The sequence below is a fragment of the Callorhinus ursinus genome, unplaced genomic scaffold, assembly GCF_003265705.2.
Source record: "Callorhinus ursinus isolate GAN/ISIS: 27379988/994484 unplaced genomic scaffold, GSC_fseal_2.0 scaffold6, whole genome shotgun sequence".
NCBI classification, from domain to species: domain Eukaryota; kingdom Metazoa; phylum Chordata; class Mammalia; order Carnivora; family Otariidae; genus Callorhinus; species Callorhinus ursinus.
The window spans coordinates 40336357-40350112 of NW_027397068.1; the positions used below are offsets into that span (position 1 = coordinate 40336357).

The 13756-nt window shown below is 37.8% G+C and overlaps 1 protein-coding gene across 10 annotated transcripts in view; it reads left to right on the plus strand.

Annotated features, from left to right (window-relative positions):
• The window catches only part of PKIB (cAMP-dependent protein kinase inhibitor beta), a 142017-nt gene that overhangs the window by 123703 nt on the left and 4558 nt on the right, over window positions 1-13756 (plus strand). For 8 of the 10 annotated variants that reach the window (XM_073893858.1, XM_025865104.2, XM_073893856.1 and 5 more), the window contains one exon: window positions 12284-12460. The exons of 1 other annotated variant lie outside the window; for it this stretch is intronic. In XM_073893858.1, coding sequence (XP_073749959.1) covers window positions 12284-12460 — 177 coding nt within the window. Of the gene's footprint in view, window positions 1-7071; window positions 7110-12283; window positions 12461-13756 lie in introns of all 10 variants that reach the window. One more of the 10 variants, XM_073893861.1, reaches the window with a different exon arrangement.

Consider the following 13756-nt stretch of genomic DNA (forward strand, 5'->3'; position numbering starts at 1 on the left):
GAGAGAGAGAGAGAGAGAGAGAGAGAGAAGCAGACTCTCTGCTGAGTGTGGAGCCTAACACCGGGCTTGAACTCACGACCCTGAGATCACAACCTGAGCTGAAATCAAGAGTGGGGGATACTTAACCAACTTAGCCACCAGGTGCCCCCACAATCTCCTTTTAATGGCATTCATTTTCTTTGCAATTTGGGTTAGAGTGACGACTATGATCCAACTTATTTTTCCAACTCTACATGGCTTAACATTCCATGAGAGCTAGATGTTTCCTTTTCCTTTACTTGGAAGTTGCCTTTTACACTCACTTCATGTGTTAGCTTGAATTATTTCCCTGGCTTGGTAAGCCTTTTCTTGTCTTTTTTATCTGTATGAATCCCTCCCAAATATTAGGGCCCAATGTGTGTTCTATAGCTTCTATGAAGTCTCTTTTAATCACCCCAAAATTCAATAGCCATTTCCCTTTTATACTTGTATAGCATTTTTCATTTATACCACTTAGATGGATATATCATATGTTGACTTCTGTTTTTACATTCCCTTTAATGTGCATGTATTTCGTCTGTACAATTAGGTCACATACTTTTTCAGAGTAAAGACCATGCATTATGCTTTTTTGTGTGTGTCCCCACTCTGGTAATTACAGTGTTTAGTCTTATTTCTCTAGAATCTTGTCCTGAATGAAGGATGCTCAATAACAGTTGGCTGAATGAAGGCTGAATCTCTGTTCAACAAATATTTGGTGAGATGTAATAGAAGGAGCAATGTATGAGGTGTCAGATGAAATGGTTTCTGGGCTTGCCTCTGCCATTCGCTAGCTCTGTTGCTTAGCCAAATCATTTCATTTTTATGATCCTCAGTTTTCTCACCTTTAAAATGAAGATAGTAATGACTGCCCCACAGTACAGAATCACATGCACTGAATTTCACTAAAGTGATTTAAAATGGTGTGTGTTCAACCCATGTTTATACCTTTTTTCACATAATAAAAATCTTCATCATAGAAAATTTAGAAAGCACAAAGTTCTGAGAATAGAAATCATGTATAATAACACCACTCATGAAGAACTACTGTTAGGGCGCCTGGGTGGCTCAGTTGGTTAAGAACTACTGTTAAAATTTTGGATATTTCCCTTATCATGCTTTTCTGAGCATCTGTTTCGAAAATTATTATATATACTGGCTTTGAACTTTTTTATTATGCCTGTTGAATATATTTTAGATACCATTTTTCATGAAGATTCATTTTTTTCTAATGAACTTATATAATATTAAAGAAACATAGTAACAGACTGTATTATTTTTACGAAAGGCTTTTTTAAAAAGTTAGATGCATCCATATAAATAATTTCATTTCTATTAACCTAATTGTAGGCAAACATCAATATACATAATTTGAAGAACAAAAATCTTTCAATGGTAGGACTTTTCTTTCTGAAGTTACTTGCTATTTGGTTGGGAATTTTTTTTTTTTTTGCCTATATGATCCAGAAAATCCTCAAAACAACTTTAAAATTTTTGCTACTGTGATTTTGATTGAATTTTTTGCTTGATGAAACACTAAAATGATTTCTTCTTCTGCAAAGAAAAATAAAATACTGAAGAGAACTTAGGAAACAAATCAGAGCATGAAAAGGCTCAATCATTTCCTCATTTTTCTCATTTGGAAGAAAAAAAGATGAAAATTAAATCTATTCAAAAAGAGACTAAAAGACATCCTAAAGAATTTTTGTTTTTACTTTGATGAAATAGGAGAAAAAGACATTACTGGAACTTTTAAAGTTGTGTACATTTTAAAAAGCATCTTACCTATAAATCAACTTTATTCAATTTAATTAAGGAAAGGTTTGTGAATGATTTCAGTCCTCAGTCATGTTTTTCATGTTTGAGCTTTTGGCTCTATTTTACATAGTTGGTATGAGCCCTGAAATGTTGACTTGCTAGAAAATTTCCTTTTTTCAAACTTTCATTAAAAAGTCAGAATTGTGTCAGCCTGAAAACGATTATATTTTATAAGATATGATCACATGATTTATAAAAGATATGACAAAATGATATTAAATATAATTTAACTTCAAAATACAGACATGTAAGATGTTTGTGTGCATCTGTGTTTGTGAACACTGAAAAGATTCTGGTAGGATATGCGCCAGAATTATAATAGTACTATCACTGGATAATGGGTAAAAGGAAATTTCCTTTTTTTTCTTCCAGAAGAATTGTCATTTTTTTCCCAACAATGAGCATGTATTATTTTCATATGCAAAAAGAAAAGAATTCATTTTGAAAGGGAAATGTGGAAGGTTAATTGTTTCATTCAGTAAACAAACTCTATCAGAGTACTTACTGAGTGAGTGCCAGGCATGACTTAGTGCTATGGATACATCAGTGAAAAACCTATAAAAACCTGTGCCTACAAAAACCTATGCCTTTGTGGAGCTTACACTGTAGTAGAGGGAGATAGTAAACAGCAGTGCAATCATAGTAAGTTATAATATGTGTTATAGCTACTAAGTGCTAAGGGAAAATAGAGCAAGTTAAGGGAGGTTAGGAGTAACCGGGAGAAGACATTGTTTTAAAGGGGGTGAGGAGGCTTATTGAAAAGGCAGAATTCTCTTGCTAATTTTGTGATCCTTCTTTCCTCACCATATAATGTTGTTATGCTATTACTCAGATTAAGAATTGTTTTTCAGGTTTCATGAAGAAATAGAGAATTCCAATCCCATTTTAGCTAGTAATGAAACACCCAAACATGGTTCATTACTGAAAGTATACAAACGGTTTACCCTTAGGGAGAAACCATGATGAATGGTGTAAGATGTGGTCTTCTGTGACAGGTGGCTTATCTGGAAGAGATGTTGCAGAACAGTAGCCAACTTGGAGGGGTTTCGGGGGGCAGAATGTAAATTTTTTATGCTGTTTTCCTCCGAAACACCAAATTTCCGGAAATATCTCTGTGTTAATCTTTTCTTGTCTTTGTAACTTACAATGTCAGAGGCTGTCTCTAGAGCCAAAGGAAAAGCCTTCTTTAACAGGATAATCAGTGTTTATAATGATAATCTATTATAGTGCCTATAAATTAATATGATTGATTTCTAAACAAATTTCATTTGTGTGGTCGTTAACCAAGCACGTTTATATCCATTCGTTTGTTGGGTTCCAAGGTAGTAAAATAGGTAATATTAATTCTACTTTTGATAAATGTAGAAACTTAATTAACAGAGAAGTTAAATGTCTTGTTGAAAGTTGCAAGTTTAGGGGCACCTTTGTGGCTCAGTTGTTAAGCGTCTGCCTTCAGCTCAGGTCATGATACCAGGGTCCTGGGATCGAGCCCCACGTTGGGCTCCCTGCTCAGCGGAAAGCCTGCTTCTCCCTCTCTCACTCCCCCTGCTTGTGTACCCTCTCTCACTGTGTCTCTCTCTGTCAGATAAATAAATAAAATTTAAAAAAAAAAGGAAAGAAAGTTGCAATTTTATTAGAAGGCGATGCAAGATTCTGCGACATGCTCACTTTTAGGTGACCAAACTTTCCACTGTTCCATTTGGGCTGCTTAATAAATATGAGGACTAATTTAAGGGCAGTCATTCCAAGGATGTATTAAGGTAGTTCAGTAATGCTGTCTTTGCTCAAAGCTCTGCTCTGAAATATTGAAATAGAATTCTTCTGAATGTATGGAAATCTAAATTACTTAAGGAAGCTTTGAAGAAAACCTGAAGTCATTTCAGTACAAAGAAATGGGTGATCAATTGGGATAGTTTTTAATTAAAAACAATTCACTATAAAATATAACGTTGTATTTTAAATGTAGCATTATTCTTCCATTATATTATATAGGAGTATAAAGTGGGTTGCACTGATGAAATCACAAAAATATTTTGAGAGGTGGAATACAAATGTAGTTCCTAAAGTAATGGCTTTGATGAATACGGTACACATTTATATATATAAATTTGTGTACGTTAGTAAAAATATTTCTTTTGTTTTGTATCACTACATTTTTCCTTTTGAAGACAGATGAGCATATATAAGTTATAAAAATTTTCTGAAATAAAAGCAGGCAGTTTAAAGTATCCAAGCTTAAGCTATTACTTTAGATTACCTTTACAATGGAATAATAATTATGGGACTATTTTTTGTCATAGATGTATCACTCTCAATAATAATCTCAGGCAAAGAAAATAAGCCCAGAGGCTAAAGGCTCTATTTTTTTCCCCTTGTTGAGAATGAAAATGATAAAAGAGAATTAGTTAAATGAGTTAAAACTATAGGATCTGGGCTATTTAAAGTGTTAGAGGACTTCATATTTGCACAAGGGAAAGCTGATAGAATTGTGTGTTAACTGACTTTAGGTAGGGCAGTCTGTTCACAGTTTAATGTTTATGAATCCCTTCCAGAGACCCGATGTCTGAAGAATGTAACTATTCATATGCCTTGGGTGAGGGTGATTCCATAAGAGTTTTTGCATTAACTTCTGCTCTGCATATGACAATTGATGTTACCCACACCTGCAAGGCATTGTATTTGCCACTAGCCTACATCCTGCCCTACTTTATTGGTGATGTCATAAAATTCATTTTAATATTTGATTAACTGAACTTTCAGTCTTTATTGAGAATATTAATAATTAAAAGCACCTTCACTAGCTATGTTTGCCTGCCCATAATTTATAGATAGCAGCTATTAATTCAATATTTATTTATTGAATTTATTAGGCAACTATGTGCCAGCCCATGTACTAGGTAGAGGGATACAAAGGCATTTTTACCATGACCATGTTGGTCAGATTAGCTTCCCTTTTTCTCCTTCCTACTGATGTCATCGAAAGTCACTTGACATTTTAAAACCACCATCTCATTAAAAAAAGGAAATGACTTCTTAGGACTTGCACGGACACCCTCTGCACAGACAGGTTGTGTTCACTCAGGCATGGAAGTGGTGCAAGCAAACCATGGGATCCTCAAAATTATTTCATTTTCCCAGTAGTGCAAATTCAGTTCTTGGGCTTTTGTGAGCTTGGAGAGTCTTTGTGCCTTTTTTGAAATCTAAGATTTCAAAAGTTATTTTGAGAGGTTATTTTGTGTTCGAATTAAAAAGTTATTTTGTGTCCGAAAACGGTTGGAAAAGGCAAAGATGAGAAGTGAATGATCTGAGAGCAGTCTCTCTCTGGAATTTGCTCACTCTTTCTCCGGGACCCCCCTCTGCAGCTCTGCCCCATCTTCTCTTTTGGAACTAACCACTCCTTCCTCTGTGCATGTCGGGGAGCTGCCTGTCGTGCAGCCTTTCCAGGTCTCCAGTTGAGGCAGGGGAAGTCTTTACTTATTGTGGTAAATAGCACAGTGCTTTACACACAGTCGGTGTTAAATAAATACTTTTTGAATTGAATCCAAATACTTCCTTAAGTAGGCTCCGGTACCTTAATGAAATAAGAAAACAATGATACTTGAGTCCCTTGAATAGAAAGGAAAATGTGAGGAATACGTGAGAATGAAGGCGTACAGGTAGGGTTTGAGGTAAAGCGCGGGGGGCGGGGGGAATGAAAATGGTTCCTTCTAATTCAGGCTAAGTGCTCTCAAATTCTGATCACTCGGAAAGATAGAAATAAAAAGGTGGGAAGTAAAAGGCCAAATCTATGTCAGATGTAAAATAAGAGGGATACTCTGCAACAACTTAAAACCATTTAGAATTACGTTCATCTAAAGGAGAACTGAAAATATCACTGTGTGTGCTGGATACCACCCATCATGCATAATGCCCACACACACGTATGGGCTACTCGAGATAACGTACTAATAATTAGGGAAATCTGTTTTGGAGAGGAGCAGGGGGAGTCATGATAATGGCAGAAGGAATACTGTCTGAACTTAGAAAAGACTTTGACACAAACTGGCTGTATCACGTTAATGCATCACGGAAGTGTCTGGGTCTGTATCACTTACTATTTTGGGAAGCTGCAAGGGGTAGGGGTTGGCCTGTGGCAAACTAACTCCCCACAATCCTTTATGGAGGGCGTGTTTTGGGCAAGAGTTTCTAGCAGGAAAAGAAAAAGTAGGATGACCAGTTAAATGTGACCCCTACATTCAAGGAGATTGCATGCTTAGTGAAGTTGATGTTCTTATCTTTATCCACATCAGTCCGTATTGTTATTCTAAGTGACCCTATCTTAGTATAAGAATGTTATTATGCCACAAAGCTATTCAGATTTGCTCACTACTTTATCTGGAAGATTATAGGAAAATCAATTGGACTTTATATTTAGAATTTTATAGGTTTAAGTTGTCAAAAATTCTGGTGGGAAAAATAGCTTTCATGTGCCTACCAATATATGTTGAAGAGTCTGTTTAAATCATTATCAGGCAAGAATTTAAGCATGAAAAATAATATGTGTGTCAATAGACAAGAGGTAGAATTTCCTTTGGCTTGTACTTGAGGCACAGAAATTCCATATGTGGAGGAATTACCAAAAAAAAAGGAAGGTCTCTAAGTTAAAAAAAAAAAGTTTTTATATAGGTATACATTTCATGTAAACTCTGTTTAGCCTAAAATGGTCTTGGTACTTAGGTGAATAGCTGTGTTAGGATTCCCATTTTTAGAGGTGGACACTTTATTTCCAAAGAACAGGGTTTGAGGACAAGAAAGCTACTGAAAAGATCAAAATGTGTTTGATGTCACCAGACTGTGGATTCCTCTGTAGCTTGTGGGCCTAGCACAGGGCCGGGCACTTAATAATTTAGTAGGCGCTTGATAAATGTTGACTGGATGAATAAATAATCATCTGTTTTTGTTGGCCCACATTAAGAGGCAATTATTATAGTTCTCTCACCTTGTTTGGAAGAAGTTTTTGCACTCCAGAACAGAAAATTTTGCAAAATACGAGCTGTAGGCAGAGAACTGAAGAAATCTAGCATAAGGTATCAAGGTGCTGAAAGCAGGAGAGAGACAGATGAGGACTTTGTTTATCAACTGAGACCAGTCCATGTCTCACTCTGTCTCATCCTCTCTTTCTTTTGACCAGGAAAAGCACTAATTTTCCAAAATACATGTTCTTCCTTGTTACTTTAAGTGTTTTTTTTTTTTCAGATAGCTTGACTCATACCCCCAAAGAACTAATTTAGCAGGTAAGAAGTGTATTTCAAGTCTTACATGCAGAATGAGTTTCACAGTGGGAGATGAAGTGAGTGATGTGGATCCAGAGATTAGAGAGAAGTTAACCACCTTCTTGCCGTCTTGGCTTCAAGTAAGGAAACTTGAGAAAAGAATGAGTGTGAGCTAAGAGGGTGGGCCATCTCCGCTGGGAGAGAAAGAAGTTGCAAAAACTTTTGTTTCTGATTATACTTACAACGTACTAACACACTCCTTTCTTAGCAGGCTTTTTTGAGCCCACTGGGAGCTGACTAGTGATTTTATATACATAAATATATATAAATACACATGTGTACATACATATGTATATATAAGTACATATATATTACATATATATATATATGTCTTCCTCCAGGTCTCCATTTAGCTTGAACATCTTTGTCCTCTTCAGTTGTGCTGCTGTTGCCTTTTCGATATTGCATAGATGCAAATGCCGGCATGTGTGTATATGGGACTGGGGGACGGGCTTTGGTTAAGGCACCCTGAAAATGGTGTGTTTTCAAAAGAGATGAAAATTACATCATCTTGCTGGGGGCTTGCGAGGACATCTCTGAAATCTCCAAATGTCCAAATGGTTTCAGCTCCTGTAATCACCCGCAGTTGACAAAGCAGAACTCATCCAGATTCCCCGCCTAATTCTGTAGAAGAAGAAGAGGAAGAGTTGCTAGTGAGTCAGCTGCCTTGGTTAGCAAACAAACCTAATTAGCTTTTTTAAGCCCAGAAAATTAAAAGAACTTGGATGTTAATCTCTCTTCTGTATTTATTTATTAGTACTATTTCCTCCTCTTTCTGTGGATTTATATATTTTTTAAATGTCACAAAGCATTTGAAGAGAGCAGTTCTCTCCTCTCTATAATGTTGACCAAGAAAGGATTCACTGAAAATCAAAGCGGATAGACATTTATTTGGGCAATTAGAATTGCAGTTCGGGAAACACAGATTCAGGTAGACACCCAAATTGTGTTCCAAGGAAGACAAAGGCCGGGGGGGGGGGGGGCGGTGGGCAGGCAGAGTTATAAAGGTGGAAGGTTAGGAGTGTAGTTTTCATTTAGGTCCTCTGTGTGAGAAAGAGGGATTGAAGTTGGGTTAACTGGAATTGGTTGTGTATGCAAAGGAAGGATTGAAGCTTGTTAAACCGAATTGGCTCCTTTAGAAACGAAGACCGTGGGTGATCCAGTTGCCATGGTGAGGAGGAAGTTAAGTCCAGGCTGAGGGCTTGCGGCTGGCTTAAAAGTTCAAAAAGTTCATAGTTTCTCCGTTGAGGATGTGCATAAATTCCTCCTCCCTTATGGCCTCCCAACACTATTTTAAAGGAGACTCTTAGCTAGACTTGGTTGCTCCATTTTGTTCTTTTACTACGTATATAATCATCCCTCTAAAGAAAAAAAAATCAGACATATGCAATCAGTGTTGCAGAAGACAATAACGACAGGCATGTAAGATGACCCTTTGGGACAGGGAGAAGCTTACACTTAAAGATACGCTATTTTTGGCTAAATTGTCAAAGTGTGACTCTTAGAGACTCTGCTAGAATATCTGTGTATTCTTAGTTTTGCCAGATGAATGTCTTTCAGTACTTTTAGATTACAATGATAATACAGGCTCATTATTACAAGTTAACATACATAAGGAAGTACCACCAAATGGTTAATATTCTCCTTGTTCTCTCTTATATTTTCAGCTAGCGTTTTTTATTCTTTTTACAAAGTTGAGATCATATTATATTCATTACTTCCCCTCCCCCACACTGTAAGTATTACTTTTAAAATTTGCTTTATTTTACAATGTGTCATGGACACATTTCCATAGGTAGATCTAACTGGATTTAACACATTCTTTATAGTAGCTGTATAATGTTCCATAATATAATATTATATAGTTTATTCGACCGTTCTTCCCTCACAGACTTTCAGATTATTTCCAATGCTGCAATAAATTTCCTTGCCAGAGAATGAAAAGAGCCCATTTGAGAATCACCCCATGGGTTCCAGTGTACCTACCCACCAGTGAGCTCTAAGTCACCGACACCTTCTGTCAGGAAGATGACATGACTTTTCACAGTAGAAAACTCCCTCTCGCCACAGCCCTGAGGGCCAGTCTGGGTGAACTGCTGTTTTGTGGAGGAGCTTGGCATCCTGGTCACTCAGCACTGGTGTCGGTGGCAGGCTCTCAAAGGAAGATGGTCCTGGGAAGAGAGAGAGCTTGGAAATGACCAAGTAAAGCTCCCGAGTAAAGCAGCCTGTTGAGGCTTGGCCACCCTGCACATCCAGTTCTGTTTCTGATCTTAAAATGGTAGTTAACGAGTATAACTTTGACAAACTTTTTGAGAGTTTTGTGATGATCTTGTTTTCTAACACTAATCAGCAAAAAAGGATTCATTTAGAAAGCCTATGTCTGAAATAATGATGTAAAGGCAAAAGCAGAAACTTCCAAAATAGCAGCCAACAGCAAAGAAGCCTTGAAATAAACTTGGAGACCAGAATTTCTTCTTCCATGTTGACGGCCTACTCTATAGGCCACCTTTGGGAAGTTCCCTTTCAATTATATACAAATTCTAATTCAATATTTCTTTTAACATAGACCATCTTACTAAAGAAGTTTGCTCACACCTTTAACATAAAATATATAGCATTTAAATATTCTAAATAGCATATCTTAATATTTTTATATGTATTGTTATCTTCAATTTTAAGATTTTGGACTATCAGGCCAGGAATAATCAAGGTATTCATAGAACTGGTCCTCCAATCTTAGTATAGTTAACTTATTTGTGTGACATAGGAAGATGCTCCACAGAAATAAACACTTGATCATGCCCATGGCTTCTGATGTGCTGTTAACTGGCTGAGGACAGAGTAGAAGCCTGCAAATGGGGTCTTTTTTCCAAACTTGGTGTCAGTCACATCTCACAGGCTATAGAGAAGAGATCTCTAATTATCATTCATGTATCATGGGGCTGGGGGCGCAAGGAGGAGGCTCACAAGATAACCAAACATTTAAGCCAGTAAAGAACACCTGTGAAATGATAGGGAACCTCTCCCTCTCTTTCTCCCTCACAGACACACATACATGCATACATACGTATATATGTAATTTTCCTATTTAAAAAGTAATGAAGGGCAGAATTGAAAGTAGCTATTGTCTGTCTGTCTATACATATCACTCATGTATAGCGATTTGGGAAGATAATTGTTTGGTAATCCATATCATCATGCCTTAAGAGTGAACTGAAACTGGATTTGCTTGCTTGTCTGCCCTGTTAGCAGCTGTGTGATTAAATAAATCATTTAAACCCCCTGAGCCCTGGTTTCCATATCCATGTAGTGGGGGTTATTCCTTACTACCTCATAAGATTATTGGGAGGTTTAAAATGAGATAATAGGTATGAAAATGGTCATGTTGTATTGAATAAATCTGGTTTCCCTCTTAGGAAACTTCCTCTCCCAGTAGGAAGCTATTTCTTGGTAGGATTAAAGGGATATATAGAGGGGCAGTGGAGTAGATAAAACTTTGTGAGATGTGAACAAAGATGCCAATAAACAAACATGGTTTTAGAGTTATGAGGAGTTTCTATATCCTCTCTCTCATTAGTTCTTCCCAAGAACACTGTGAATCAGCCAGGCTAATGTTTTTATACCCCTTACACAGGGAGGAACTGTGACTCAGAGAAATTAAATGGATTAGCCAGTATCACCTACACGCCTGTAATGTGGTGAAGTTCTTTTTGTCTAACAGTCCGGTGCCCTTTAGATTACTCTGTGCTGTCCGTCAATGCCAGACAGTTGGCAAATACCAAACAGTGAGAAGTCTAATTGATTCCAAAGCTGTGTCTGAAAATCTAGCCTTGTTCTCAAATTTTCCACGATTCCTGCAAAGATGAGCCAATTTGGGGAAGGAGCCTTGCCTACTCCCGGACTCCTGAGGCCCATGCTAAGCTCAGCGTGCCATTTCTTGGGTCTGCTGAACCAAAAGAGTTGTGTTTCAAATACGAAACGCACTGTGTTTTGTGACTATTTCACTTTATTTTTAGCATTTCCTGAATTGAAGTTAACCGATTGGAAAGCGCCCCCTTCCAACAACAGTGAAAACCTTGGTTTGCTTTGGGTAGGTCAAGACTCACATATTTCTGCCCTCAAGTACCACAGTTGATTGTCTCCATCCCTTGGTTGGTACTGAGCACATTCTGTGGTATCTGTCCTCACATGTATACCTTCTTTTTCCCCTTTGAGAGTAAAAGTCCCCTAAAAACGGAGAGTCTGTTATTCCTTTGTACTCTCAGTTGCCCAGCTGAAAGCCTAGGACTTAATAGGTTCTCAATAAATGTTTGCTGCCACCGCAGCTTTTGAGATCCTACTCAGCTTTGACTTCTTAGGGAAGGTTCATTAGAAAACATCATATGAAAGAGGGTTAGTTTTAGAACAAACAGTATCGGCTGCCTCCCTGCCTCCCTGTACAGTAAGTGATTTCCTGAGAATTCTTTCATAGAGACAATTACTAGGATGATAAAGAATGCTTTGAAAAGCGCTAGGAATTACCAGGTCCACTTAAAGGCAAGAAGAGGCAATACAGGTTCTACTCTCCTAAACACGAACATGAGGCTGTTGAAAATTAGGTCTGAGACCCGAGCAGAACGCAATACACAGCTGTCACTGGGGCAAAACGCCTCTGAGATAAAGTTGAATTTCTAAGGAGTAAGAGCTGAGTGTGTTTCATGTGGGCCCTACAAATTATAGTGATTTATTTCAGCCTGAACAAGCACCACAAACAAATCCTGGCAGGCAGGGTCTCTACAGGAGTGGCCGAACAAGTCAGTTTTCATTTCCTTCCAAGCCCTGGTTTGTCTGATCCATCCACAGAAAAATAGAACAAAAGGCAAGAGATTACTGCACCCTAAAGCATCCAAGTGGCTTATTCGGCTCAGGGGTTATTTATAGCAAGCTGGCTCACACTGAGCACTTCCTGCTCTATGCTGCGAATGTGCAAATGGAAGCTTCAGGACTCTAACAGTAGACAGAGATGCAAGGTGGGATCAGTGATTCCATTCTCAAGCCTGTTGTGGTTCTGATCTGGCCATACCTTTCACTGCCACCGTGAACATTTACCTCAAAATAGGCTCATCCTCTTCTTCATGTGCACGTTCTATTTGCAGATGTTGTTATGAGGACAGATCCATCAGAAATGACTGATGTGGAGTCTGTGGTCAATAATTTTGCATCTTCGGCCAGGACCGGCCGCCGGAATGCTGTGCCAGACATCCAGGGCTCAGCCGGGACAGGTGGGCCCTCAGAGTTGCCCCTCAAACTGGAGGCCCTCTCCATAAAGGAAGGTAACACACAAATTCTCTTCGAATTAGCAGCCCTCTCTTCTTAATCAATCCTTGCCTCTGGAACAGTCTCACTTTTAACTAGTTATAAGTGCTCTTTTTTCTTACATGTTGACTAAGATCTTTCAATTTTTGTTGAAGGCTAAGTACATTTTTTTTAGGCTTTCTGAAAGTGAACAGCGTCATCTTTTTCTCTCCTGATGTGTATGTGCAAGTTGAACATTTATGTATTTGGTGGACATGTAGAGTCACTCGTAGTGCTCATTATTGGGAATAAAATGTGAACAAATATAATCCCTTCCCTCAATAAACTTAAAAATTTATCAAGAAACACTCAGAAATAAGATAGTTTTCCTCCTGTCATCCATTAGCAAACCACTTTGGAAGCTTGTGCTTCACTATAGTATTCTATAAGTCCTTCCATTTCTCATATCTAAAAAGCAGTTTATTATCAATTGAAGATGAGATCTGTAAGGTGAGTATTTGTATAAAAGGTAACCATTCTTCAGTGGAAAAAGTTGAATTAAGGACAAAGGGGAGCTGTCAAACCGATGAAGGAGAACTTGGGTTTGTCTCCCCATTGCTTACATACAGTTCATGTAGCTTCCGGAGTTTAGTCTTCTGGAAATAAATATAATCATACTGTCAGTAAATTTTTAAAGAAGTCTTTTTATTTAAAAAACTTTCATGAAGGTTAAAGAAAATTTCAGTTCCACGTCATTACCAAGATACCTACCTGTGCCTTGTGCCCCATTTTAGATGTCAAGGGAGACTTTAGTATGTGTGTAGAAATTTATTCTTGCTGCCAAGGAGGCAAGAGGCTAACAGCTTCTACACATCCACACTATTCATGCAAGTCCCAGAAGAAAGCTCTTGGTCCTCTGCCTCAGGACATTATTTGTTACCTGGCAAAGTTACAAATGTTCCTGGTTTGATCCCTATGAAATAAGTATATCTTTGTTTGGCCAGGGACACCTCACCTGTTCCCAGAGGTCATTGCATTTCTCATATGAGACACTACAAATAATAGCAAAAAAGTACACATGTACATACAAACTATTATAAGATGGGAAAATGGTAAGAAAGAAAAAAAAAATAAAAATATGTGTAATGGTTTTGGCCTTTTAAGTTTGAAAATGGAATATGGTTACCAGAACACGATATTGCTGTTGAAGGGCCATCCTCAACCAGAGAGGTAGAGAAGCTAAGTTAGTTATTAGTATGACAGGCCTAATTAAAGTTCACATACCCCAAACACACACACACACACACACACACACACACACACACACACACACA